The following is a 24,511-nucleotide window of genomic DNA, read 5'->3' on the forward strand; positions in this document are numbered from 1 at the left end:
TGTTCTGAGATACATTAGATCAGGTCCACATTTATATTCTCTGAGACCTCCCAAACAACCTCTCCTGTAATGTGAACTGTTTTTAAAACATGAGAGTTTATGTCTCTGCATTCGCTGGACCCCATTTCTTTCTTCATTGTGAAAACTGACCCAAAATATTAATTTAGTGTCTCTCCCATCTTCTGGAGTTTAACACAAAGATTACTACTTTAATTTTTAATAGGCCCTACCTGCTCTCAAGTTACCCTCTTGCTCTTAATGTATTTGTAGAAGCTCTTTGGATTATCCTTAACCTTGTCTGCTGCCAAAGCTATCTCGTATACTCTCTTTGCCTTGCTGATTTCTCTCTTAAGAACACTCTCTATATTGGTTAAGAGATTCAATTGAACCAAGTTGTCTATATTTAAGGTTCTCTTTTATTCTTGATTAGAACCTCAATGTATTTATTCATCCATTATTCTTTAACCTTGCCCTTCACTCTAACAGGAACAAAATGTCTCTGAATTCTCATCATCCCTACACTCTTGAAAGCCTCCCACTTGTCAGATGTTCTTTTATCTGTGAACAGTCTACTCCAATTAACTTTTGAAAGTTCTTGTCTCGTACCATTAAAATTTGCCTTACTCCAATTAAAAGCTTTAAATTTTATGAAAGACTTATCCTTGTCCGCAACCACTTTGAAACAAATAGAATTATGATCGCTAGACCCAAAGTGTTCCCCGACTTTTACTTCAATCACCTATCCTGCCTTATTGCCCAAGAGATGGTCTAGTTTTGCTCCTTCTCTAGTAGAACCATCCACACATTGATAAAGAAAATTTTCTTGAACACATTTGACAAATTCTTCACCACCCTTTAACCTTTAACACGATGGAGAGAAGTTATGGGGAGAAGGCAGGAAAGTGAAGTTGAAGGCTATCCGATCAACTATAATTTCACTGAATGGTGGAGCAGATTTAATGGGCTAAATGCCCTATGCCTGCTCTTACATTATATGGAATCTAATAAAACACCTTTTATAAGACATAGGAACAGAAATTAGGCCATTCAGCCCATCAAGTCTGCTCCGCCATAGTATCATGGCCAATAAATTTCTCAACCCCATTCTCTCACTTTCTCCAGTAACCCTTGATCCCCTTGATACTCAAGAACCCAACTCAGTCTTAAATATACTCAATAACCTGGCCTCCACAGCCTTCTGTGGCAATGAATTCCATAGATTCACCACTCTCTGGCTGAAGAAGTTTCTCCTTATCTCCATTCTAAAAGGTCTTCCCTTACTCCAAGGTTGTGCCCTCAGGTCCTAGTCTCTCCTTCCAATGGAACATCTTCCCAACATCTACTCTGTCCAGGCCATTCAGTATTGTTATGACACGGCAGTGAATCCTTCTGTTAATTAAACCAAACACTCAGAAAAGCTCGGTAAAAACAATGACTGCAGATGCTGGAAACCAGATTCTGGATTACTGGTGCTGGAAGAGCACAGCAGTTCAGGCAGCATCCAAGTAGCTTCGAAATCGACGTTTTGGGCAAAAGCCCTTCATCAGGATGATGAAGGGCTTTTGCCCGAAACGTCGATTTCGAAGTTACTTGGATGCTGCCCGAACTGCTGTGCTCTTCCAGCACCACTAATCCAGACTCAGAAAAGCTCACCTTGCCTTGTAATCTGTTAAAATATGAGTGACAGAATTCCCAAATTCCACTATTTTAAGTGCTATAGTATCAATTTATTCTTTAACTCTAAAAGTGAACATTAAACAACTATTCACAACAAAGGTGCAGGGTGGAAGTGATAAGTCAGAGGGGAGGGTGGAGTTAATGGGTGGGAAGGAAGGAAGATGGACAGGTAAGACCGGTTAAGGGGGTGGTGCCAAGTTGGAGGCTTAGGACTGGGATAAATTTGGGGGGGGGGGGTGGGAAATGAGGAAATTGGTGAAATCCACATTGATCCCGTGTAATTGCAGGGTCCGAGGTGGAAGATAAGGCATTTTTCCTCCAGACATTGGGTGGTAAGCGTTAGACAATCAAGGAGGTCCAGGACCTGCATGCCCTTAGTGGAGTGGGTGGGGAGCCATGGCGCAGTGGGGTTGTTTAGTGCAGGTGTCCCAGAGATGCTCGGTGAAACGATCTGCAAGTTGGTATCCTGTCTCCCTGATGTAGAGGAGACCACATCAGGTGTAATGGACGGCCTGAAGCTCTTCAGCCATGCATTGCAACCCCCAGCTCATCCTCTCAGCCCTGGAGCTCTTCAGCCACTGGATTTCACCAGTTTCCTCATCTCCCCTCCCCCCACCTTATCCCAGTCCCAAGCTTCCAATGCAGTACTGTCCCCTTGACTGATCCTCCTGCCCATCTTCCTTCCTTCCCACCCATATGTTCTACTCTCCCCTCTGACCTATCACTTCCACTCCTCATCTTCATCTACTTATCACCTTCCCAGCAACCTTACCCCCCCCCCCCACCCCAGCCCCACACCCCTCCCATTTATCTCAGCCCCACAGCCCACAAGCCTCATTCCTGATGCTCAAAACATGGATTCTCCTGCTCCTGGGATGCTGCCTGACCTGCTGTGCTTTTTCAGCACCACACTCTGAATTCTGATCTCCAGCATCTGAAGTCCTCACTTTCTCCTAACTATTCACAACTCTCAGCCCCCACTTCTCTCAACTACTTATTACCTTCCTCCAACTCTATAACAATATACTGTTCCAATAAACCACTTATTAAAATTACATCAACTTCATCTCAAAACCACACAGCGGCTGTTATCTCCAGAGTCTTTCTTCATCTGGGTAAAGATCTCCCTGGGTCATCTTCATTCTTTTTCCTGTGAAGATGTTTCATACGAAAAGATACCTTTGATAGAGAGTGCAAAATGCATGACATGACACATTCCCATGTTGTATTCCATCTTTGCCCGCTTTCCTAACCTGTCCTTCTTCAGCCTTCTACCTCTCCATGGACATCTGAAGAATGTGTACAGAACAACCTTGGTTATCCAAACATCGATTATCCGAATTTTGGATTATCCAAACAAGATCTCAAAGACTAGAGGCTTGGGTAAACTGTGTTATCCGAACATTCAATTGTCCAAACAAAATACTTCTCATCCGTGTCGTTCGGATATTTGAGGTTGCCCTGTATGTGTCACCCAGTTTTCCTTTCATGCAGAAAGGTGTAAAGTGGAAGTAAAATTACTGGTTTTCCATGAAAGGAAAGTAAAATCCATGATTCGTCATGTGTCTGAAATTGATAGTCAGATTAAGACACAACGGTACATATCGTAACACTTAAAGATCGGTCAAAATAGTAGAGAAGACATTTAAACAGTTTTAAGTAATTAATTGGCCAAACGCAGTACTAGCTTTGATATGTGCACCACTGAATGAGGAATTGCGAGAAGTGAGCAACATGTAGCTTTATTTGCCAGCAGTATATAGGAACAAATTGTCCATATGTAGCATGGTGATTGTAGAAAAATATTTCTAAATACCTTAGTAGCACAAGACAAAAAAGGTATTGGAAATTGTTGTGGGTAAATCACAATTTGGCTACTTATTAAGAAATCTCACAGACAGAGAAGTACTGAAACCATTATTTAAAGTTTATTGCTTACACAATATAAACAGGCTACAATGTGAGGTTCAGTAGAATCGGTGGCAACAATGCATCCCTCCCCGATGAACTCAATGCATTCTATACTTGTTTTGAACAGAACATCAGTGAAATGATGTCACCTGCCCTGAAAGCCTCACATGCACCTGTACCCCCAATCACTACTGTAGATCAGCCTTCTTGAGAGTGAACTTACGGAAAGCAACTAGCCCAGATGTGCACTCCGATCCTGCGTGGTTCCACCTCTCTGTACTCCGTACTCCGATTGCAGTTTCCCACCTGCTTCAAGAAGACCATTATTATCCCTGTACTGAGGAAAAAAGAACCAGGCAGCATGCCTTAATGACTACCACCCAGTGGCTTGGACATCCATCATGATGAAGTGCTTTGATAGGTTAGAAATGGCACACCAACTCCAACCTTCCAAATTGCCTTGATTCACTACTGTTGCCAATAAGTCAACAGCAAATGCCATCTACCTGGCCCTAAACTCATCCTGGAATAACTGGACAAGTCAAAATCCTATTTATTGATTTTGGCTCTGCCTTCAACACCATGATTTAAACAAAACTCATCTCCAAACTCCTGACTAGGACTCTGCTCCCCTCTCTGCAATTGCATATTCAATGACCTGCAGACTGCAATCAGTAAGTTTAGGTGACAACACTTTGTCCACCATAATCCTCAACACCGGTGCCCCGTAAGGTCGCGTACTCAGCCCCTTGATATGCTCTTTATATACTCATGACTGTGTAGTCAAATTCTGCTCCAACTCCATTTACAGGTTTGCTGATAGCACTACTACAGTACAGCAGATATTAAACAATGACGAGACAGAGTACAGAAAAGAGATCGAGACCTTAGTTGCATGGTGTAAAGACAATAATCTCTCACTCCATATCAGCAAAACAAAAGAGCTGGTCATCAACTTCAGGAAGCGGAGTGGAGAACACACCCCTGTATTGGTGGTGCTGGGGTGGAAATGGTCGATAAGTTCAAGTTCCTCTGTCTAAATATCACCAACTTTTCTCCTGGTCCTTCCATATTCATGATATGGACAAAAATGTAACTACAATTCCACCAATGGTTTCTATCTCTGGAAGTGTCCAAGGTTTGATCCTTGTATAGTCTCGTTCTTCAAAGTTCTGCTGTTGAATTATTCTGATGTTGGATTCTTATACAATTTTCTCGCTTTCAAGTCTGTGGCATGACATTATTGATGACTCTTTAGATTCTTTCATCCCCAACATTGAATACACTGGAGATATCAAGTCTTATCAGAAGTAGCTCCTCTGTTCCTTGTTACATTTGGTGTTAGCTGTCTGTTTGAAACAGGCTGTCTCCCAATTATGCCTTTATTTCAGGACATTTCTTCTGCAAGCAGTCTTAGTTTCCCATTTGTATTGAGACAGTGGGTTATCTCATCTAATCTTATATATTATATTCTCTGCACCCAATGTGGCCTACTTTACATTGGAGAAACCAAACACAGACTGGGTGACTGCTTTGTGGAACACGTCTGTTTTCTGCGCAATCATGACCCCGACCTTCCCGTATCGTGCTGCTCACATACCCACATGTCTATCATTGTTTTTTTGCAGTGCTCCAGTGAATCACAGCACAAACTGGAAGAACAACATCTCATCTTCAGACTAGGCACTTTGCCACCTTTTGGACTTAGTATTGAGTTCACCACCTTCAAACTGTGAACCAACTCCCATTTCTTCCTTTTCCTTTAGCTTGTTACATTCTGTTATCATGTCCTCTCCCCCTCTCCCCATTCCAGTGGGACTGTCTGTCCTTACCAATCTGGCAGTTAGATACATCATTGTTCTGCCATTTTCATATTCCGATCACTTAATCTAAACTATCAACATCTTTTCTCCACCAACACTCTGCACTCACTCCCCCTCCTCCGCAAACTATAGCATAAATACTGTCCGCTCCACACTTCAATTCAGCAATGAAGTGTCATCTAGATTCGAAACGTTAGCTTGCTCTCTCTCCATGGATGCTGTCCGACCCACTGTGATTTCCAGCATTTGTTATTTTCAGTAAATTTATAGTCAATGAGTTATCATAGCATCATGGCCACAATTGTGTGAAGTGAATGACAGAAACAGAACAAGTGCTTAATAATATGAGCAATCAGTGTTCACACCACACACATTAAGGTTTAGCAGGGACCCCAACAAGAAGAATCATGGAATGTTTCTCTACAGACCTTTGAAATAGGGGATCTTATTTTGATGTATGCAGTGCAAGCTGTGATAAACAAATACAGTAGGGAATTGAGAGTGTGGTAGGATTAGATACTTTGTTCCCCACATCACCCAAGAAAGAAGTGCAGACAAAAACATGTTGATGAATCCTCCCAGTTCAAGGTAAGAAGAAAAGAATGCCCTTGTAGACCTTACAAGATCTTGGACTGTCTTTGTCATGGTCATGTCGTTTCGTGGCTAGTTGGATGACCAGCTATCCTTAGTAGCCACACACACAGATGACAAGCAACATGAGTTCGACTGGGACAACACTACTATTATAGGACAAGCCAAACAGAGAACAGCCAGGGAAATCCTAGAGGCATGGCACTCATCCACAGATTCAATCAATAAGCACATCGACCTGGACCCAATATACCGGCCACTGCAACAGACAGCTGGAACTGACAACCGGTAGCGGCAGATACAAATCACTATAAATGTCGGAGGAAACATCACGGAAGCGCTTCACAGGAGGCTCCCAGCACTGAGGATGTCACCTAGACAGGGGACGAAACATCTGTAACACAAATTCACAGCTTGGCGAACAGAACCACAATGTGTTCAAGATTGCTTGTGACCAGGATTTATAACCCACAATTTGGACAATGAGTAGCAGGGTACTATTACAAATGTCTTCAATCTGTGCTGGATTAGTGGTGCTGGAAGAGCACAGCAGTTCAGGCAGCACGTTCAATCTGTGCTGTACAAGTGCTTGATTAATTAAATTACATAGAACAGTACTGCACAGTACAGGCCTTTGGCCATTGAAAGGCCTGAAATCCACATGCACAGACAGGAGGAAAATACAATTATTCTCCCCACTTTGTGTGTGGTCAAAATCCTTTTCCATTTCAGTTACACATTCATGATTTTGCACAAGGATGAAAGGTAAGGATGTGCTTGGCAGAGTCTGGCAAGAGAAGGAGAGACAGCCAGCCTGCCAGTCAGGTAACTAAGGGCACCCCATTCTACTTTTCCCTTCATGTTCCTCACTTCCCAGCACTCCTTATTAAGCCCATCAGTACTGAGATTCCAGACGTTCTCACACAATGCTTTCATTTACATCTTTATCTCCCAACATTGTTTCAAGCCCCAGCCTAAATTGTGACAAGACCCTCCTGCTCTTTTCTACACCATTGATAATTAAAAAAAGTATACCTTCCCGTCCCCCTACTTCTACAATTCTATGTATTTTACAATTTGTGTTCAATGCATGGTATGTTCTACCAAAATGTATTCCCCACACACCTCTAAATTAAATTCTATTTGTTACTTTACTCCCTTCTAATTTGTCCTTGAGTATATTATTGGAAGCCTACAGGGTTTTTTTCTGGCATTATTAATCACATGACCAACGTTTGCACATCTGCAAAACTTCTTAATCATCTTCCCTACATTTAGGAATATAGGAATAGGAGAAGGCCATTCAGTTCTTTAAGCCTGTTCCACCATTTAATAAGATCATGACATATCCGTGGCCTAATTCCATATTCTTACCCACATCCCTTAGTACTTTTGCTTAATAATTTTTTTATCAGATTTAAAGTTAACAATTGAACTGCCATTTGTGGAAAAGAGTTCCAAACCTCTACTGTCCTTTGTGTGCAAGTCAAAATTAGCATTTAGTATTGTGAGAAGCAGTGGAAATAGACTGCCAGTTACAAAAAAAAGGTTTGATAAACATTAACTTTTGCTTTCTGTAACTGAACCAATGTTGGATCAAAATTGCTACTTGCTCTTGGATCCCATGGTTTCTTACTTTCCAGGTGAGGCTGTTATGAAGCATTGTTAAAATCCATGTCAATTAGATCTCATTGACTTTCTTTGTTACTTTCTCAAAACATTAATTTTGATTAGTCAGACATGGCATTCCCTTAACATCTATGCTGACTGTAATTAAATCCACACCTTTCTATAAATGACTTATATCCCTCTGAATTTTGTACAGTAGTTTTGCAACAACAAAGTTCCTAATGCTACCAGGTTTACTGTGTTCTTCCAGTCTCCTGTCTGTCCACTTTGAATTCCAGCATCTACAGCATTTTTGTCTTTTAAAAGTGTACAGCAGAATGTTCCAGTAATGGTCTCAGAAAAGCTTTAGAATTGGAGTTTTGGACAAACTGCTTTTATCGAATGGGTGCAATAGCAATTCGGGATAACGAAAACTGTTGACAAGAACCCAACAGTACTGATGCAATTGGAAAGCAGTCAACAACATAGTGGAGAGTGGGATAAGAATTCTGTGAAGTTACCCAGCCTCTGTGTCCTTGGACTGGGATTTCAATCAACATCTTTATGATAAAGCCCCACATTCTGACCCTGCTTCTCCATTCTTAACGGGTTTTTTTGAATAGGTACATATTTAATGTGAATTCGCCCTTTTGTTTTATTCTGTTCAGCTCCGATTTCTTGAGAAAAATCTATATTCTGTTCCAATGCCAAATTCTCTCCGAATGACAGGCCTTCCTTTCCCAAGATGGCGGAGGAGCGATTTGGAGAAGCGTCAGCGCCGATGTCGCTGCGTGGCGAAGCCGTCGGGGTTTGTGGCGTTGCTGTCGCTGTGATGACGTATACAGATTTCATTGTCGCAGCGTGATGATGTCAGTGGGACGTTGGCGTTATCGTCGCGAGCAATAATGTTGGCTGAGTTGTTTACCTGAACTTTCCTCGGGGGCAAAGGTGACAAATCCCAATTTAAGTACAAATGTGGAATTAAACGATGAGAGACTTCAGTGAACGTGGAGTTGCGATTGTACACCATCGTGCTGCAACGTTATCTGTTTGAAATTAAAGGAACAGAAGTTTCTTTAATTTAAAACCTTATCTAGTGACAAGTAACAATGACAACTAAATTCTCAACGTGAGATCTGACATTGGGAAAAAAAAACGTGAGAAAGGTTTCAGTTGATTTTGAAAAATGCTGTTGCATTGATTTTTTTTGTTTTAATAGCAAGATGAATGAAAATAAGTGAACCTAACAACAAGTTAAAGACTGTTTTAGATAAAAGCAAGTGGTGTGCATTATTGCCAGAAAAAGTGGATGGGAGATTGGTAGCAATTCAGGGTGTGGCAAAGGGATGACCAATAAATTGATAAGGCGAAAGAGAATATAAATTTTGCACCCAAAGATGGGACTGGAAAAGCTTTTTTTCGCTCATAGAAAGGAAAGCATTAGCAATGATTATGTGGATACATTGCAGGTGGAGGCAGGAGAATTTATAATCGAGAATACTCAAACTAAACAATACCAGTGTCTTCACAAAGCAAGATCTTAGCAACAAAGGACTTGTGAAAATGAAGATCTGAAAGAAGTAGATATTAGTAAAGAGATAGTACTCAAAGAAAAAACTGGAAGGTCCAAATGAGCTATATCCTAGGATAATGAAGGAGGTGGCCATAGAGATAATTATGCTTTGGTGGTTTTCTTTTAAAATTATATTAGATTCTGGAATGGTTTCTGCAGATGGAAAAGTAGCAAATGTAAGCTAATTATTTAAGAAGGGAGTAGGAGAGAAAATGGAGAACTACAGATCAAGTCAATTATAAGAAAAGCATTAGCGTATGTTATAAAGGATCTTATAAATAGGTACTAAGCAAATAATAATATGATAGGGTATGGACAACATATTTATGAAATGGATTTATGAAATGGAAAGATTTGGACAGGCTCTGTGATTGGGCTAGAGCACAGCAACTGGAAGATGATGTGAACTAGTGTGAACATATCTGCTTTGGAATGGAAAAAAGACAAAAGTGTTTCTTAAATGGCAAGAAGTTCAGAATTCTAGTTGTCCAAAGAGATCTGGGTGGCATTATACATGTGTCACTAAAAGCCAGCATGCAGGTGCAGCCAACAATTAGGAAAACAAATATATATTAGCCTCCTTCACAAAGGAATTGAGTACAACAGTCAAGTTGTTCTTTTGCAATCGCATGTTGTGATCAGATCGTGAAAACTACATGAAAATTTGGTCTCCTTATTATAAGGAGTAACATAGTTGCCAAAGAGGGAGTGCAACAGAGGTTCAGCAGACTAATCTCTGAGATCGTAGAATTTCTATGAGAAAAGATTGAGAAAAACCAGACCTGTAATTGCTAGAGTTTCAAAGAAAGCAAGGTAATTAATTGAAAATTACAAAGTTCTTTCAGGACATGACAGGGTAGACGTGGATAGATTGATTCCCTTGATTAGTAATTCTAGAACTGAGACATAGACTGGCCATTTAGGACAGAGATGATGAGGAATTCCTTCTCTCAGTAGTTGAATTTTTGGAACGCCTTACAGTCATTTAACTGGTTCAAGACAGAATTTGATAGATTTCTGAATTTTAGGAACATCTAGGGAGATAATGTGGGAATATCATATTAAGATAGGTGATCAGCCATTATCTAATTGAATAGTGCAGCAGGCTCAGTGGGCCCAATGGCCTACTGCTGCTCCTATGTTCCTAACTGTGAATAAGTGAGGTGGGGAATTTCTATATTTTTTCTATAAAGTTGTTGTGGTTCTGTTCGCCGAGGGAATTTGTGTTGCAGATGTTTCGTCCCCTGTCTAGATGACATCTTCAGTGCTTGGGAGCTTCCTGTGAAGTGCTTCTGTGATGTTTCCTCCGGCATTTATAGTGATTTGTATCTGCTGCTTCCGATTGTCAGTTCCAGCTGTCGTTGCAGTGGCTGGTATATTGGGTCCAGGTCAATGTACTTATTGATTGAATCTGTGGATGAGTGCCATGCCTCTAGGATTTCCCTGGCTGTTCTCTGTTTGGCTTGTCCTATAATAGTCGTGTTGTCCCAGTCAAACTCATGTTGCTGGTCATCTGAGTGTGTGGCTGCTAAGGATAACTGGTCATGTCGTTTCGTGGCTAGTTGGTGTTCATGGATGCGGATTGTTAGCTGTCTTCCTGTTTGTCCTTTGTAGTGTTTTGTGCAGTCCTTGCATGGGATTTTGTACACTACATTGGTTTTGCTCATGCTGGATATCGGGTCCTTCATCCTGGTGAGTTGTTGTCTGAGAGTGGCTGTTGGTTTGTGTGCTGTTATGAGTCCTAGTGGTTGCAGTAGTCTGAACCACAAAGTTATATTTATTATGAAAACAGGAAAAAAAATCAGGGGTAACCTTATAGAGGTTTATAAAATCATGAAGGGCATGGGTAGGTCAAAGAGATAAGGTCTTTCCTCTGGAGTAGGGGAGTCCAGAAGTAGAGGATAGAAGTTTAAGGCAGAAGGGGAAAGGTTTAAAAGGGAACTAAAGTGGAAACGTGTTCATGCAGAGGGTGGTGCATTTATAGAAATGAGCTGCCAGAGGAAGTGGTCAAGGCTGGTACAATTGCAACATGCAAAAGGCATCAGGATGAGTATATGAATAGGAAGGGTTTAGAGGGTTATGGGCCAAATGCTGGCAAAAGGGACTAGATTAATTTGGAATATCTGGTCAGCATGGACGAGTTGGATCGAAAGGTCTGTTTCCATGCTATATGTCTCTGTGATTTTAAAGACGATATCCTTGGAGAGATCAACACGCTTAATATTTCAGGTTAGGATCTAGAACTATGCTCTTATGATGCAGTTTATGTGTACAGGTTTGAGATTTTCTTCTAATTTGTAATACTGATACCAAGTTTGAGTAATTCACTGTCTCTCTTTTCATGGTGTGCTTCAAAGTGAATGCCTGAGGGTGATGCAGCATACAAGAAAGCTGCCACACACTGAATTCAACCATTGGTTTCAGGTTACACTGTATGAAATGATGAAAATATACTGGAAAGCGCATTGTAATGTTGTATTGTGAATTACCAAGTTATGATACCTCAAGATATAATTCCAGACATGAGCAAAAACTAGAATGATATTTTTGTAAAAAATATCGTTCATGTGATGACAGTGTCACTGACTAGGCCATCCCTAATGGCTGGGGATCTAGAGTCACATGTAGGCCAGACCTGGCAAAGATGGCAGGTTCCTTCCCTAAAGGATATTAGTGAACCAGATAGGGTTTTCCTGACAGTCAACAGTGGATTTATGACCATCATTTAACTTTTAATGCCAGGTTTTTTAAAAATTCAAATTCCACCATCTGCTGTGGTTGGTTTCAAATCTGGGTACTCAGAACATTACCTAGGTCTCTCCATTAACAGTCCAGCGATAATACATGAGGCCATCACTTCCTTTTTTTTATTATTTTTCAGAAAAATGTGATATGGTGTTTGGTTTATATTTTAGAAAAAGTAATTAAAAATAACTGGGTAGAATAGATGGGCACAGATGATTTCCTGTATGTTATCCTGATTGCATTGTAAAGAATTACTACCTGTGAAGATTGCAGCAGTGTTTCACTTGTACAGGCTGATCACAGAAGAATCAGTGGATGGTGCACAGTTTATTTGTGAATTTGTAGAAGGAAGTGGGATTGTGAGAAACTGAGAGCCAGGCACAGGACTGTCAACATTGAACGGCGGCACTTAGAATCAACAAGAATGGTTAGAGATGATGACCCCACCTCTCTGAGAGGGACCTCCTTTTACTTTTAGTTATAATGTGCATTTCCTACAGCTAAACAATAACTACAAAAAATATTCCATTGACTTAGAAGAAGTTTACCTCAGAGTATAACAGGATCTTGATCAGATGGGCTAATGGACCAAAGAGTGGCAGATAGAATTTAATTTTGATAAAGGTGAGGTGCTATATTTTGGAAAGGCCAATCAGGGCAGGATTGAGACACTTAATGGTAAGGTCCTGTTGAATGTTAGTGAACAAAGAGACATTGGAGTGCAGGTTCATAATTCCTTGAAAGTGCAGTTGCAGGTAGATAGGATAGTGAAGAAGGTGTTTGGTATGCTTTCCTTTATTGGTCAGAGCATTGAGTATAGGAGTTAGGATGCCATATTGTGGCTGTAGGACATTGGTTAGGCCACTTTTGGAATATTGTGTGCAATTCTAATCTCCCTCCTGTCAGAAGGATGTTGTGACACTTGAAAGGGCTTAGAAAACACGTATGAGGATATTGCTAGGGTTGGAGGGTTTGAGCTGCAGGGAGGCTGAATAGGCTAGGGCTGTTTTCCCTGGAGCATCGGAGATTGAGGGTGACCTTATAGAGGTTTATAATATCATGAAGGGCATGATATAGGTCAAATGGGTAGGTCAAATAGATAAGGTGTTTTCTCTGGAGTAGGGGAGTCCAGAACTAGAGGGCATAATTTTAAGGTGAGAGGGGAAAGATTTAAAAGGGATCTCAGGGGTAACTTGTTCACGCAGAGGGTGGTGCATGTATGGAAATGAGCTGCCAGAGGAAGTGGTCGAGGCTAGTACAATTACAACATTTAAAAGGCATCTGGATGGGTATATGAATAGGAAGGGTTTAGAGGGTTATGGGCCAAATGCTGGCACATGGGACTAAATTAATTTAGAATATCTGGTCGGCATGGATGAATTGGATTGAAAGGTCTGTTTCCATGCTGTACTTCTCTATCACTTTAAAGTACCTGGAGACTTTGCTGATTGTGAAAGATCATACGTAATGGGCAGGCAAATTTAAAGGCTACATTTTAAAGCAAAAATATTGTTGGCATGAGCATTACTCCATCTGAGTAAGATAATACACATGCATCAAATCATATCCCTTTGGGTGGGGTACCATCATATTGTGCACTTTCACTCAAGGGATCAATTTGTGAGAGGCAGGTACTACTACAAGTGCCATTCAGGTGATGATATGGTTTGTTAATATCAGTGGGTTATTGGTGCCTGATGCCAAGGTTGGCATGGTGGCACATGCTAGCCCACAGGTGCTAATGCCATTTCCCTGCCATTGGCTGATGTCTGCTAGCTGTAATAATTGATTTTTAGAACAATCATGTCATATTTCAAACCAGCTTTGAAAGGGAGCTTTGGACATCACACTGATCATCTAGTTCAGGTTATTTCACCTTACAACCAATCCTAAACTAAGTGACCAATGAGATTATGGCTGATCTGAGAATCCTCACGTTCACTTTGCTGAATTTTCTCCATAACCCTTGATTCATGTACTGTTTAAAAATGTCTGTCTCAACCTTAAATATACATAATTACCCAGTTTTGACAGCCATCTGTGACAAAGAATTCCACAGAATTCACTGTTCACTGAGAAAAGAATTCCTCCTTATCTCTGTCTTAAATGTGTAACCTGTTTCTTTTGAGATAATGCTTTCTGGTCATAGTCTGTCCCACCACAAGGGGAAATAACCTTTCCACATCTATCCTGTCAAGTCCCCAAGAATCTTATATATTTCACTAAGGTTTCTTATTCTTTAAAGTTCCAATGAGTAAAGGCCCAACTTACTCAACCTTTCCTCATTAGACAGACCCGCGAAAGAGCATTAAAATCCCTTCTGAGAGATTACATCTTGGACAGTTTATACAGCTGTTTCAATGGGGATTGAATACCTAACCTGAATCAGGAGTGGAAGTGTCACAAAGAACCAGGACTGACGTAAGAGTGTCATTCAGCATGACTGTTGAAGGAAATAGATATTTTAATCCAGGTTTGCTCCAAAATGTCTTTCTTCAGTTAAACATATTTTGTGTCTATAGTTATAGTGTGACATCTGGGATAACTGTAACAAAGTTCACTAAAAAAATTTATAGTGAGTTTTGGGAAGATTTGTAGCTCAGGTTGAAGTTCTGGATGTAGGTTTGCTTGCTGAGCTGGAAGGTTCATTTTCATATTAAGAATATGGGTAGGCCATTAAATGTTTTGAAATATTTGGCTGTTCTTGGATAATGCTGATTTGTATCTTAACTCCATCCACCTGTCTTGGTTCTGTAATCCTTTAATACATTTGCCTAAATAGAGTCATAGAGATGTACAGCATGGAAACAGACCCTTTGGTCCAACCCATCCATACCGACCAGTTATCCCAACCCAATCTAGTCTCACCTGCCAGTACCTGACCCGTATCCCCCCAAACCCTTCCTATTCATATGCCCATCCAAATGCCTCTTAAATGTTGCAGTTATACCACTTCTTCTGGCAGCACCTTCCATACACATACCACCCTCTGTGTGAAAGAGTTGCCCTATAGGTCTCTTTATATCTTTCCCCTCTCACCCTAAACCTATGCCCTCTAGTTCTGGACTCCCTGACCCCAGGGAAAAGACTTTGCCTATTTACCCTATCCATGCCCCTCATAATTTTGTAAACTTGTATAAGGTCACCCCTTAGCCTCCGAGGCTTCAGGGAAAACAGCCCCAACCTGTTTAGCTTCTCCCTTTAGCTCAAATCCTCCAACCCTGGCAACATCCTTGTAAATCTTTTCTGAACCCTTTTAAGTTTCACAACATCTCTCTGATAGGAAGGAGACCAGAATTGCACGCATATTCCAACAGTGGCCTAACCAATGTCCTGTACAGCCGCAACATGACTTCCCAACTCCTGTACTCAGTACTGTGACCAATAAGGGAAAGCATACCAAATGCCTTCTTCACTATCCTATCTACCTGCGACTCCACTTTCAAGGAGTTATGAACCTGCATTCCAAGGTCTCTTTGTTCAGCAACACTCCCTAGGACCTTACCATTAAGTGTATAAGTCCTGCAAAGATTTGCTTTCCCAAAATGCAGCACCTAGCATTTATCTGAATTAAACTCCATCTGCCACTTCTCAGCCCATTGGCCCATCTGGTCAAGATCCTGTTGTAATCTGAGGTAACCCTCTTCGCTGTCCACTACACCTCCAATTTTGGTGTCATCTGCAAACTTACTACCTGTACCTCTTATGCTCGCATCCAAATCATTTACGTAAATGACAAAAAGTAGAGGATCCAGCACCAATCCCTGTGGCACTCCACTGGTCACAGATCTCCAGTCTGAAAAACAATCCTCTGTCTTCTACCTTTGAGCCAGTTCTGTATCCAAATGGCTAATTCTCCCTGTATTCCATGAGATCTAACCTTGCTAATCAGGCTCCCATGGGGAACCCAATCTCAGTTTCAGATTTTCCAATTGATTTCATTTCAGCAGTCTTTGAGAGAAGAGCGGTCCAAATTTCCATTACCCTGTGTGTGAAGAAGTGCTTCCTGACAACATTAAAGCAAATTACTGCGGATGCTGGAACCTGAAAACAAAAAGAGAAAATGCTGGAAAATCTCAGCAGGTCTGGCAGCATCTGTAAGGAGAGAAAAGAGCTGCCAGACCTGCTGAGATTTTCCAGCATTTTCTCTTCTTGCTTCGTGACATCATGTCCATGTATTATTGTAGTGCCATGGCTAGAAGCTTCATGGAGGAATTAGATTTTTGGGGAGCAGTGCTGGTTTGGGATTCACTTTGCTAACATTGGTCAGTGTTATCCTGGTATAGGTTATAATGTAATTCATACTTCATAATTTATGAACTGCCACTGTTAACTGATGTCAGAGTATGATTGGGATTATAGCTTCTAATATTTGCTGCTTCATGTGCAGTGCAGAAAATGAGAACACAAAAGGACTCCACCTTTAGTGTTTTGCCCTTGTCAGTTTTGTGTTGGTTCTTTTTCTCCTTAATTCTCTGCTCTCTTTCCCTGATATTCCTAAGTATGACCTAATCCAGTCTTTGAAGTTTAGCAACTTCAGCATTCTTAGACTGATTGTTCAGGAATATTTGCGGTGAATTGTTTTGCGGTACCATTTTTACAATCTCTGTTCCTTTCCACAGCGGTTCGGCCAGCATGTGTGTCTCTAGAATTAGCCATATCTTGGCGAAAGCATGGAATGTTGTGTCCCTGTGCAGATATGCCCATGTACCAGTGTGGGTCTCATCTCGATGGAAACACACCAACTCTCAGCAGTATACGGCTGTGATTTTTGATATGGGTGGAGTTCTGATTCCTTCTTTAGCCACATTGACAGCTGGTGAGCAATGTGAAAAATTTCTTTGTCTTCTCTTCAATAAATTGTTCAGAAGGAAACTTCTACAAGTTTCTGTTTTAAATGATGCAGCAAATTTTATCTAAAAGATTACAGATGCCTCATGGCTTCGTGAGAGCACACTATTACTCAATAAATGCCTAGTTATCTGATCTGGGATGACAGGGCAGTATAATTTGCCTCAGTGCTGTTCAGCTAAGGAAATGAAAAGTTGCTTATCCTGAATATTATCCAATAATCTCTGTTGGAAGTGGACATGTGTAGAAGTTTGGAAAGATACAACTCTGGGCACTGAGAAACAAAGACATTTTTCAGGGAACACTCAGGCGACTCATCTCTACCAGTTAGTTTTGGAGTTATGAAGAAAGTCTGGAAAACCTGAGTTTCTCTAGTTGAACAGAGTGACTGATTACGTGATTTTATAGAATTCAAGTTTCTTAGGTAAAGAAATGAAAAAGGTTAGTCTAGAATAGAGTTTTAAATAACTTGTGTAGCGAGAGGATCAAAAGTCAATTTTGGCATGATCTTTAAGAACTAAATCAATGCTGTGATTAAAGACATTTGGAATATTTTTCAGAAAAGGATTGATAGCCATGGACTGATTTAAGAAAAAAATTACAAGGTGAATTGTAATCTTTAGCCCCCTTTTAAATGAATTAGGGTAGATCAAATAAATTTTTTTCCTATTATAATCTTTTGTGCATTAGATATGAATAGCCTATGAATAATTGCAAGCTTTAAAAAAATACATAATAATAGGAATAAAGCAAGACAGAATTGAACCAAACTTGCATTTATATATACATTTATATATATCCTTGAATCATCTCACAGATGGAGGTAGGAGAAAGGATTGCATCTGCAAATCTGTATTCCTAATCTCATCTGTTCCAATTTTTTTTGAAGAAATGAACTGATACCACAAATTGCTTTGAAGGGACCAAAACAGTCGGAAAGACTTAATTATTCTTTGGCTGCTTTTACGTCTTTCCAACTAAAGGCTTTTAGTTTTAGTAAGGAAGAACCAAAAATAGGTTCTTTGCTGTGTTCATTGTGCAAGATTTGGGGAGTGGAATGCCTGCAAGTAAAGTATTTGTTTGTATATGGAAAATATTGAAAAATGGTAAATTCTGCAATTTGCTAAATTCTTTAGTTATTTAGTTGAAGCAGCTATAAAACTTTTTATACAGGATTTATAGCACCACCTCCGCTATTCTACATTCTATAACCTTGGCTTTTTGTATTCAATAGAGTGGGAACTCAAAAATAATCTTCAGCCTGGATGGATATGGAAAACCATTTTAAGTGGAGAAAGTCATGTTGCCTGGGACCGCTGCATGCTTGGAGAACTGACATTCGAGGAATTTGTATTAGTGATTAGTAAAGAGGTGAGAGCTTCAGTATTATACATTGAATATGATGTCTCAAGTTGAACTAACAATTCTCTTACTAACCCCCTCAATCAAATTCCTTCAAAAGCCCTTCATCAGGAATTTAGAGAGAGGAGGAGAACTTCTTCAAGGTAGACTCTTGGAAGAGTCTTCACAATGAGATTAAAATCAACTAAGTGAAAGTGAGGACCGCAGATGTTGGAGATTAGAGTTGAGAGTGTGGTGCTGGAAAAGCACAGCAGGTCAGACAGCATCCAAGGAGCAAAAGCCCTTCATGACGAATGTTCTGTTCAATCTGTGATCTGGCTCTGAGGGAGCTGGATCAGTGTTAAGAATTTTCCATCTGTAAATAAAGGGTGACTTGGTGACAGGATAGTGGCTTCTGTGCAGTTATTTTACTGGCAATGAGAGTAAAGCGCGCTCCTGAAGAAATTCACTTGCAACAGTCATCGTTGAGTTGGGGAATAAACATTTCTGGCATCATGGCATTATTTGGGAAGCTTAACTCATTCAATCTTGCTGTTGAAGACTGGGCTCAATAAGTGGAAAGAAAGCATAATTTTTTCTGGGCAATTGATATTGGGGCAGACGAAAAGCAACAAGTTATTGTCCTGACAGCTTGTAGACCAGCAGCTTCTTTAATTATTAGGAGCCTAACATTCCCAGACGTACCAGATACTAAACCTTTCAAGACCTGGCAGATTTAGTTAAGGAATATTACAACCCCAAGCCTCCTCTAATTCTGAGATGCTGTTGGCTTTACTTGGCAATTTGAGAGCATGGGGAATCCAAATCAGGATTTTTGACTAGGTAAAGATGACTGACAGAGACAAATGACTTTTGTTTAACCGTTAATGAAGTGCTGAGAGACTGTTTGGTATGTGGGATTAATAATGTAACCATTGCAAAAGCCCAACAGTTGCCAAAACTGGCTTTGTCATTGGAAAAGGCAGCAGGTGGAGCAAATGAGTTGCAGAATATTCTGATGGAAGTGGACACTGAGCTTGGGCAACACCACTTGAGTGAAGGTAATTGCCGAGCCTCATTCAGGACATATCCTGAACTGAGGGATTCTAAGTCAGTCCCACTGCAAAATCCTGAAACAAAGCCAAGCCTCGGCCAAATGGTTAAAATTTCTTTCAGGATCTGGGCCGGCAAGCTATTGTACTTGCTGCCAATATGTGAACTTGAGACAGCAAAAGAATCCCACTAAACCTAAATTGAGTAAAATAACTCATACGCAGGTATCTAAGAACGTGCACACTTAAAGTCCACCTACATCTGGTTTGGAACAGTTAAATTGTTTAGCAACATCCAGATCAGAACCAATCACAATAAACGTCCGGTTAAATGACCACCTGGTTTTAATGGAGGTCAATACTAGTGCAACCATTTCAGTGATCGTAGAACCAGTCTTTAACAAAATTTGCACTGTACTCCATCCTTTAAGCTTGTGCAAGACCTTGGCTAGACTGAGACCCTATACCAGGGACCTTCACCGATTAAGGGTACAACTTTGGTTCCAGTCTTGTATGAGAAGCAGCTGGTTCATTTACCAGTGATTGTAGTAAAAGTCTCGGGCACAAGATGAATGGGGCATAATTGGTTGAGAAAGATTCAACTTGATTCAACATCTTTTGATTAGAAAATGGCTGCCTGAGTGAAGTCCTAATTAAATACTCAGATGTTTTTCAGGAAGATCTAGGGATTATCAAAGGTTACTTTGCATGATGATCAGGAAGCAATTCCACAGTGCTGCAAGGCCTGCCCAGTGCCATTTACCTTATGGGCAAAAGCAGAGGCAGAAGGCTGGAAAGCGAAGGAATCATCAAACCTATCCAGTTATTTAAGGTGGGCTTATGCTTTAGAAGGGAAAAATGTGAGTTCCAAACCCCCCAAGTAACCTACATGGTCTACAGAGTTGACAAAACTGGGTTACATTCATTGGAAGATAAAGTGAGAGCGATCAAATGTATCCTGGCTCCCACATATGTACCGGAGCTTAGGTCTTTCCTTGGATTGGTCAATTTATTGCGGGAAATTCATAACATAATCTGGCCTGCATCCTGCATCTTTGCGTCAACTTTTTACAAAGGGTCAGCCTTTGAAATGGTTGCATAGACAAGCTATAGCTTTCAGGCAAGTGAAGAAACAGTTATCATCCTCAAAGATGTTGGCACACTGTGATCCCAAGCAAGATCTGGTATTGTAACCCAATATGGCATCAAGGTTGTATTGGCTTATAGGTGGCCCAATGGAGAGGAACACCCTATAGTGTTTGCATCCAGGCTAATGCAGAGTGTAAATATGCCCAGAGAGAGGAGAAAGGTTTGGTGGTCATGTTTGTTGTCAGGAAGTTCCACCAATAACTTTACAGATGTAATGATAATGCCCCTGCTAGGTCTGTCAAGAGGACATAGCTTCAGGCTGAATTCAGCATTGAGCTCTAATACTAAGGGCATACAATCAGTGTCCAGGAGCCAAGTAGTGAATGCAATGCATTGAGTTGCCTTCTGCAGGCAGGTACAACACCGGTGGTACTGCCAATGGAAGACTGTAATAGTTTTAAATTTTCTGGACATGCTTCTAGTTACAGCTGACAATATCAGACTTTGAATACAGACAGATCAGGTCCTGGCAAAACTGAAGCAGCTGGTGGTGATGAATGAAACCAAAGGGGCATCACAGCCAAAATTGAAACCTTTCTTGACCCAGAGAGAGTAGATCACAGTAGAGGTCAGCATATTATTATGGGGAGCAAAAGTGATTGTCCTAAGCAAAGGTTGCTGCTGGATACTGGTTGAACTCCACCATGGTCATTGACCAGGATTGGATGCAGACATAGCTGCGTTGGTGGGACAGTGCCCTGAGTACCAAGGATCAAAATACCACTAGTAGCTTCCCCACAGTGATAGGAATGACCAGGTAAACCCTGGATTCAGTTACACCTCAGTTATGCTGATCCTTTCATGGACACCCACTCAAAGTGGCTGGACGTTCAGAGTTATTCATCAAACACAGGGACAACAATAGAAAAACTGCGCCCATCTTTTGGAATACACGGAAGTGTTGGTCACAGATAACAGGCCATCATTTACCAGCAGGGAATTTGAATATTTCCTGAGGTCAAATGTCATTCAACATATGAGAACAGCTTCATACCATACATCGTCCAATGACCAGGCAGAAAGAGCAATCCAAACTTTGAAAGCAGGCTTAAAGAAACAGCCTACAGCTTCAATAGATATCAAACTGTCCTGGTTCTGATTTGATTGTAAGACCACTGTTCATGCAACTGCATGGATAGCAGGGTGGAGGGGGAGGGCATGGGGCGGAAGAGTGAAAAGACCTTAAGAACACCAATGCCAGTCATGACTCCGCTAAGTGAGAGAGACAGTTTACTTCAGGGGAAGACGTTTGGTGTAGGAACCATGAAAATGGCCCTTTTTGGGGAAGAGGCATGATCAAGGTGAGGTCAGATCCAGTGACATTTTAAAGTTCGGATAGGTGCGATGGTCCTGAACAAGCATGTGTTCCATGTCAAAGCTGCAAATTCACAAATGGATGGGAGCAAGATGTGCCTAGGTCCTCAAAACAGTTGGAAAGGCTGTAGGAATTCATGGATTTTCCCTGTCCGTTCAGCATTGAAGAGACCTCGGAATATGAGATGGACATGGCGGATGTCGCTGCCTTGGTATCTTTGCTGCCTGAATATTTCTAGGGGCAGGTTATTTTCTCCGTGTAAATCAATTGTCTGAACCCTTTTAGCCAATAACTATTGGTCAACTGTTCCTGACATCACATGACCATTGACCCCTTGCCCACTTCCATTTGAAGGTTAGTATCATTCCTTCTAAGAACAAAGCCTTATTTTTGAAAACAACAAGCTGAAAATAGAGTACATTTGGCACCAGATGAACTGTTGATGGTAGTTCAAAATGTATTGCGACCTCTGTCTTTCTTGTAATTCTGCCCTTTCATTTTCCCATGTTAGAATTTTGGCAAATTAATAACTGCTGTAACGCTGTTAAACAAAAGCTCATGTTGCACGATAAATACCAAAAAAATTAAAGTTTTAAGGGAGCCCAATATCCAGCAATAGTAAGGGAGTTAGAAACATAGCTCTGCATTTGGATGTTTAGAGATAATTAGAAAGGTAGAACAATTAATAAATATCCTTTATGCATCATTTTATCCATTTCTGATCATTTTAATTCCAAAGAACATTGGTCTACTCTAAAGAGGGTACAAGGGCAAGCAGTAAACCTTCATTGGCAAGAAGTGGGAGCAGCATTAACATCTATATAATTGGCCTCACTGTGCCTGGGCTTAGAACAAGGAAAAATTATTAGTCAGAGTTTCCAGTACTGGTGAATTTGTAGCTAGAGATGTTACGTAACAATAGGATTCTGCAAGGAATTCATTTCTGTATGTTTAAATAATCAGATGATGAAGGTTCATATTTAATGGTCAACGATTTGTCAAAAGCTACTCAGTGACAGCATCTTCAGGCAAAAGATTGGGTGAGAAGAAATGCATCTTGCATTTAGTGTATGTTTTTATTGCTTATCTGGAGTGTGTGTGTATGAAAACAAAGACATCTAGTTCAGATATTATCTTCCTATATCCAGTGCAGAAATAGAACATTTGAAAAATGACTTGGACTATTCCAAAAACCTTTGCCTGTGGAATTGTGGGGCCTTCTGATTGCTTGATATTATGATTTATTATCCTGGTAAACCGTTCTTTGCTTCCTTTGTTTATTCCTGGCCACCCTGTTTCCCCTTACATCTTTCTTATTTTTCACGCACTGCCCTTTTACTGTCTTTTTTTCTGTTTGGTGAGCACGAATGTAGGTTTCACTGCAAATGTTAGTGACTAGAACATAGAACATAGAACAATACAGCACAGAACAGGCCCTTCGGCCTACGATGTTGTGCCGAACTTCTGACCTAGATTAAGCACCCATCCATGTACCTATCCAAGATGCCGCTTAAAGGTCGCCAATGATTCTGACTCTACCACTCCCACGGGCAGCGCATTCCACGCCCCCACCACTCTCTGGGTAAAGAACCCACCCCTGACATCTCCCCTATACCTTCCATCCTTCACCTTAAATTTATGTCCCCTTGTAACACTCTGTTGTACCCGGGGAAAAAGTTTCTGACTGTCTACTCTATCTATTCCTCTGATCATCTTATAAACCTCTATCAAGTCACCCCTCATCCTTCGCCGTTCCAACGAGAAAAGGCCGAGAACTCTCAACCTATCCTCGTACGACCTATTCTCCATTCCAGGCAACATCCTGGTAAATCTTCTCTGCACCCTCTCCAAAGCTTCCACATCTTTCCTAAAGTGAGGCGACCAGAACTGCACACAGTACTCCAACTGCGGCCTAACCAAAGTCCTGTACAGCTGCAATATCACTTCACGACTCTTGAATTCAATCCCTCTGCTAATGAACGATAATACTCCATAGGCCTTCTTACAAACTCTATCCACCTGAGTGGCAACTTTCAAAGATCTATGTACATAGACCCCAAGATCCCTCTGTTCCTCCACCTGACTAAGAGCCCTACCATTAACCCTGTATTCCGCATTCTTATTTGTTCTTCCAAAATGGACAACCTCACATTTGGCAGGGTTGAACTCCATCTGCCACTCCTCAGCCCAGCTCTGCATCATATCTAAGTCCCTTTGCAAATGACAAATGCCCTCCTCACTGTCCACAACTCCACCTATCTTCGTATCATCTGCAAAATGATTTGGGGATTTACCTATATGTTGTATTGCTTCCATTCACATTCAGTGGTGCAGACCATGTTTTAAAGTCATAGAGTTGTACAGCAACGAAACATGCCCTTCGGTCCAACTTGTCCATGCTGACCTGATATCCTAAATTAATCTAATCTCATTGGCCCATATCACTTTAAACCCTTCCTATTCATATACCCATTCAGATGCCTTTTAAATGTTGTAATTGTACCAGCTTCCACCACTTCCTCCAGCAGCTCATTCCATACATGCGCCACCCTCAGCTTGAAAATTTTGCCCCTTAGTCCATATTAAATCTTTCTCCTCTCACCTTAAACCTATGCCCTCTAGTTTTGGACTCTCACACCCTGGGAAAAAGACCTCAGCTATTCACCCTATGCATACCCCTCATGATTTTATAAACTTCTATAAGGTCACCCTTCAGCATCCGATGCTCCAGAGAAAATAGTTCCAGCCTATTCAGCCTTTCCCTGTAGCACAAGCCCTCCAACCTTGGCAACATACTTAGAAATCTTTTCTGAACCCTTTCAAGTTTCAGAACATCTGTTGCTGAACAAAGAGACCTTGGAGTGCAGGTTCATAG

At 40.9% G+C, this 24,511-nt stretch overlaps 1 protein-coding gene across 3 annotated transcripts in view; it reads left to right on the forward strand.

The window, feature by feature from the left end:
- Positions 1-8,467: 8,467 nt before the first annotated feature.
- LOC140488136 (acyl-CoA dehydrogenase family member 10-like) overlaps positions 8,468-24,511 on the forward strand; it is a 60,516-nt gene continuing 44,472 nt past the window's right edge. The window contains exons 1-3 of one of the 3 annotated variants that reach the window (XM_072587950.1): positions 8,468-8,558; positions 16,551-16,747; positions 18,014-18,150. In XM_072587950.1, coding sequence (XP_072444051.1) covers positions 16,564-16,747; positions 18,014-18,150 — 321 coding nt within the window. In that variant the 5' untranslated portion in view covers positions 8,468-8,558; positions 16,551-16,563. Of the gene's footprint in view, positions 8,768-16,550; positions 16,748-18,013; positions 18,151-24,511 lie in introns of all 3 variants that reach the window. The other 2 variants (XM_072587951.1, XM_072587949.1) reach the window with 2 other exon arrangements.

Source organism: Chiloscyllium punctatum, chromosome 17, assembly GCF_047496795.1.
Source record: "Chiloscyllium punctatum isolate Juve2018m chromosome 17, sChiPun1.3, whole genome shotgun sequence".
Lineage (NCBI taxonomy): Eukaryota > Metazoa > Chordata > Chondrichthyes > Orectolobiformes > Hemiscylliidae > Chiloscyllium > Chiloscyllium punctatum.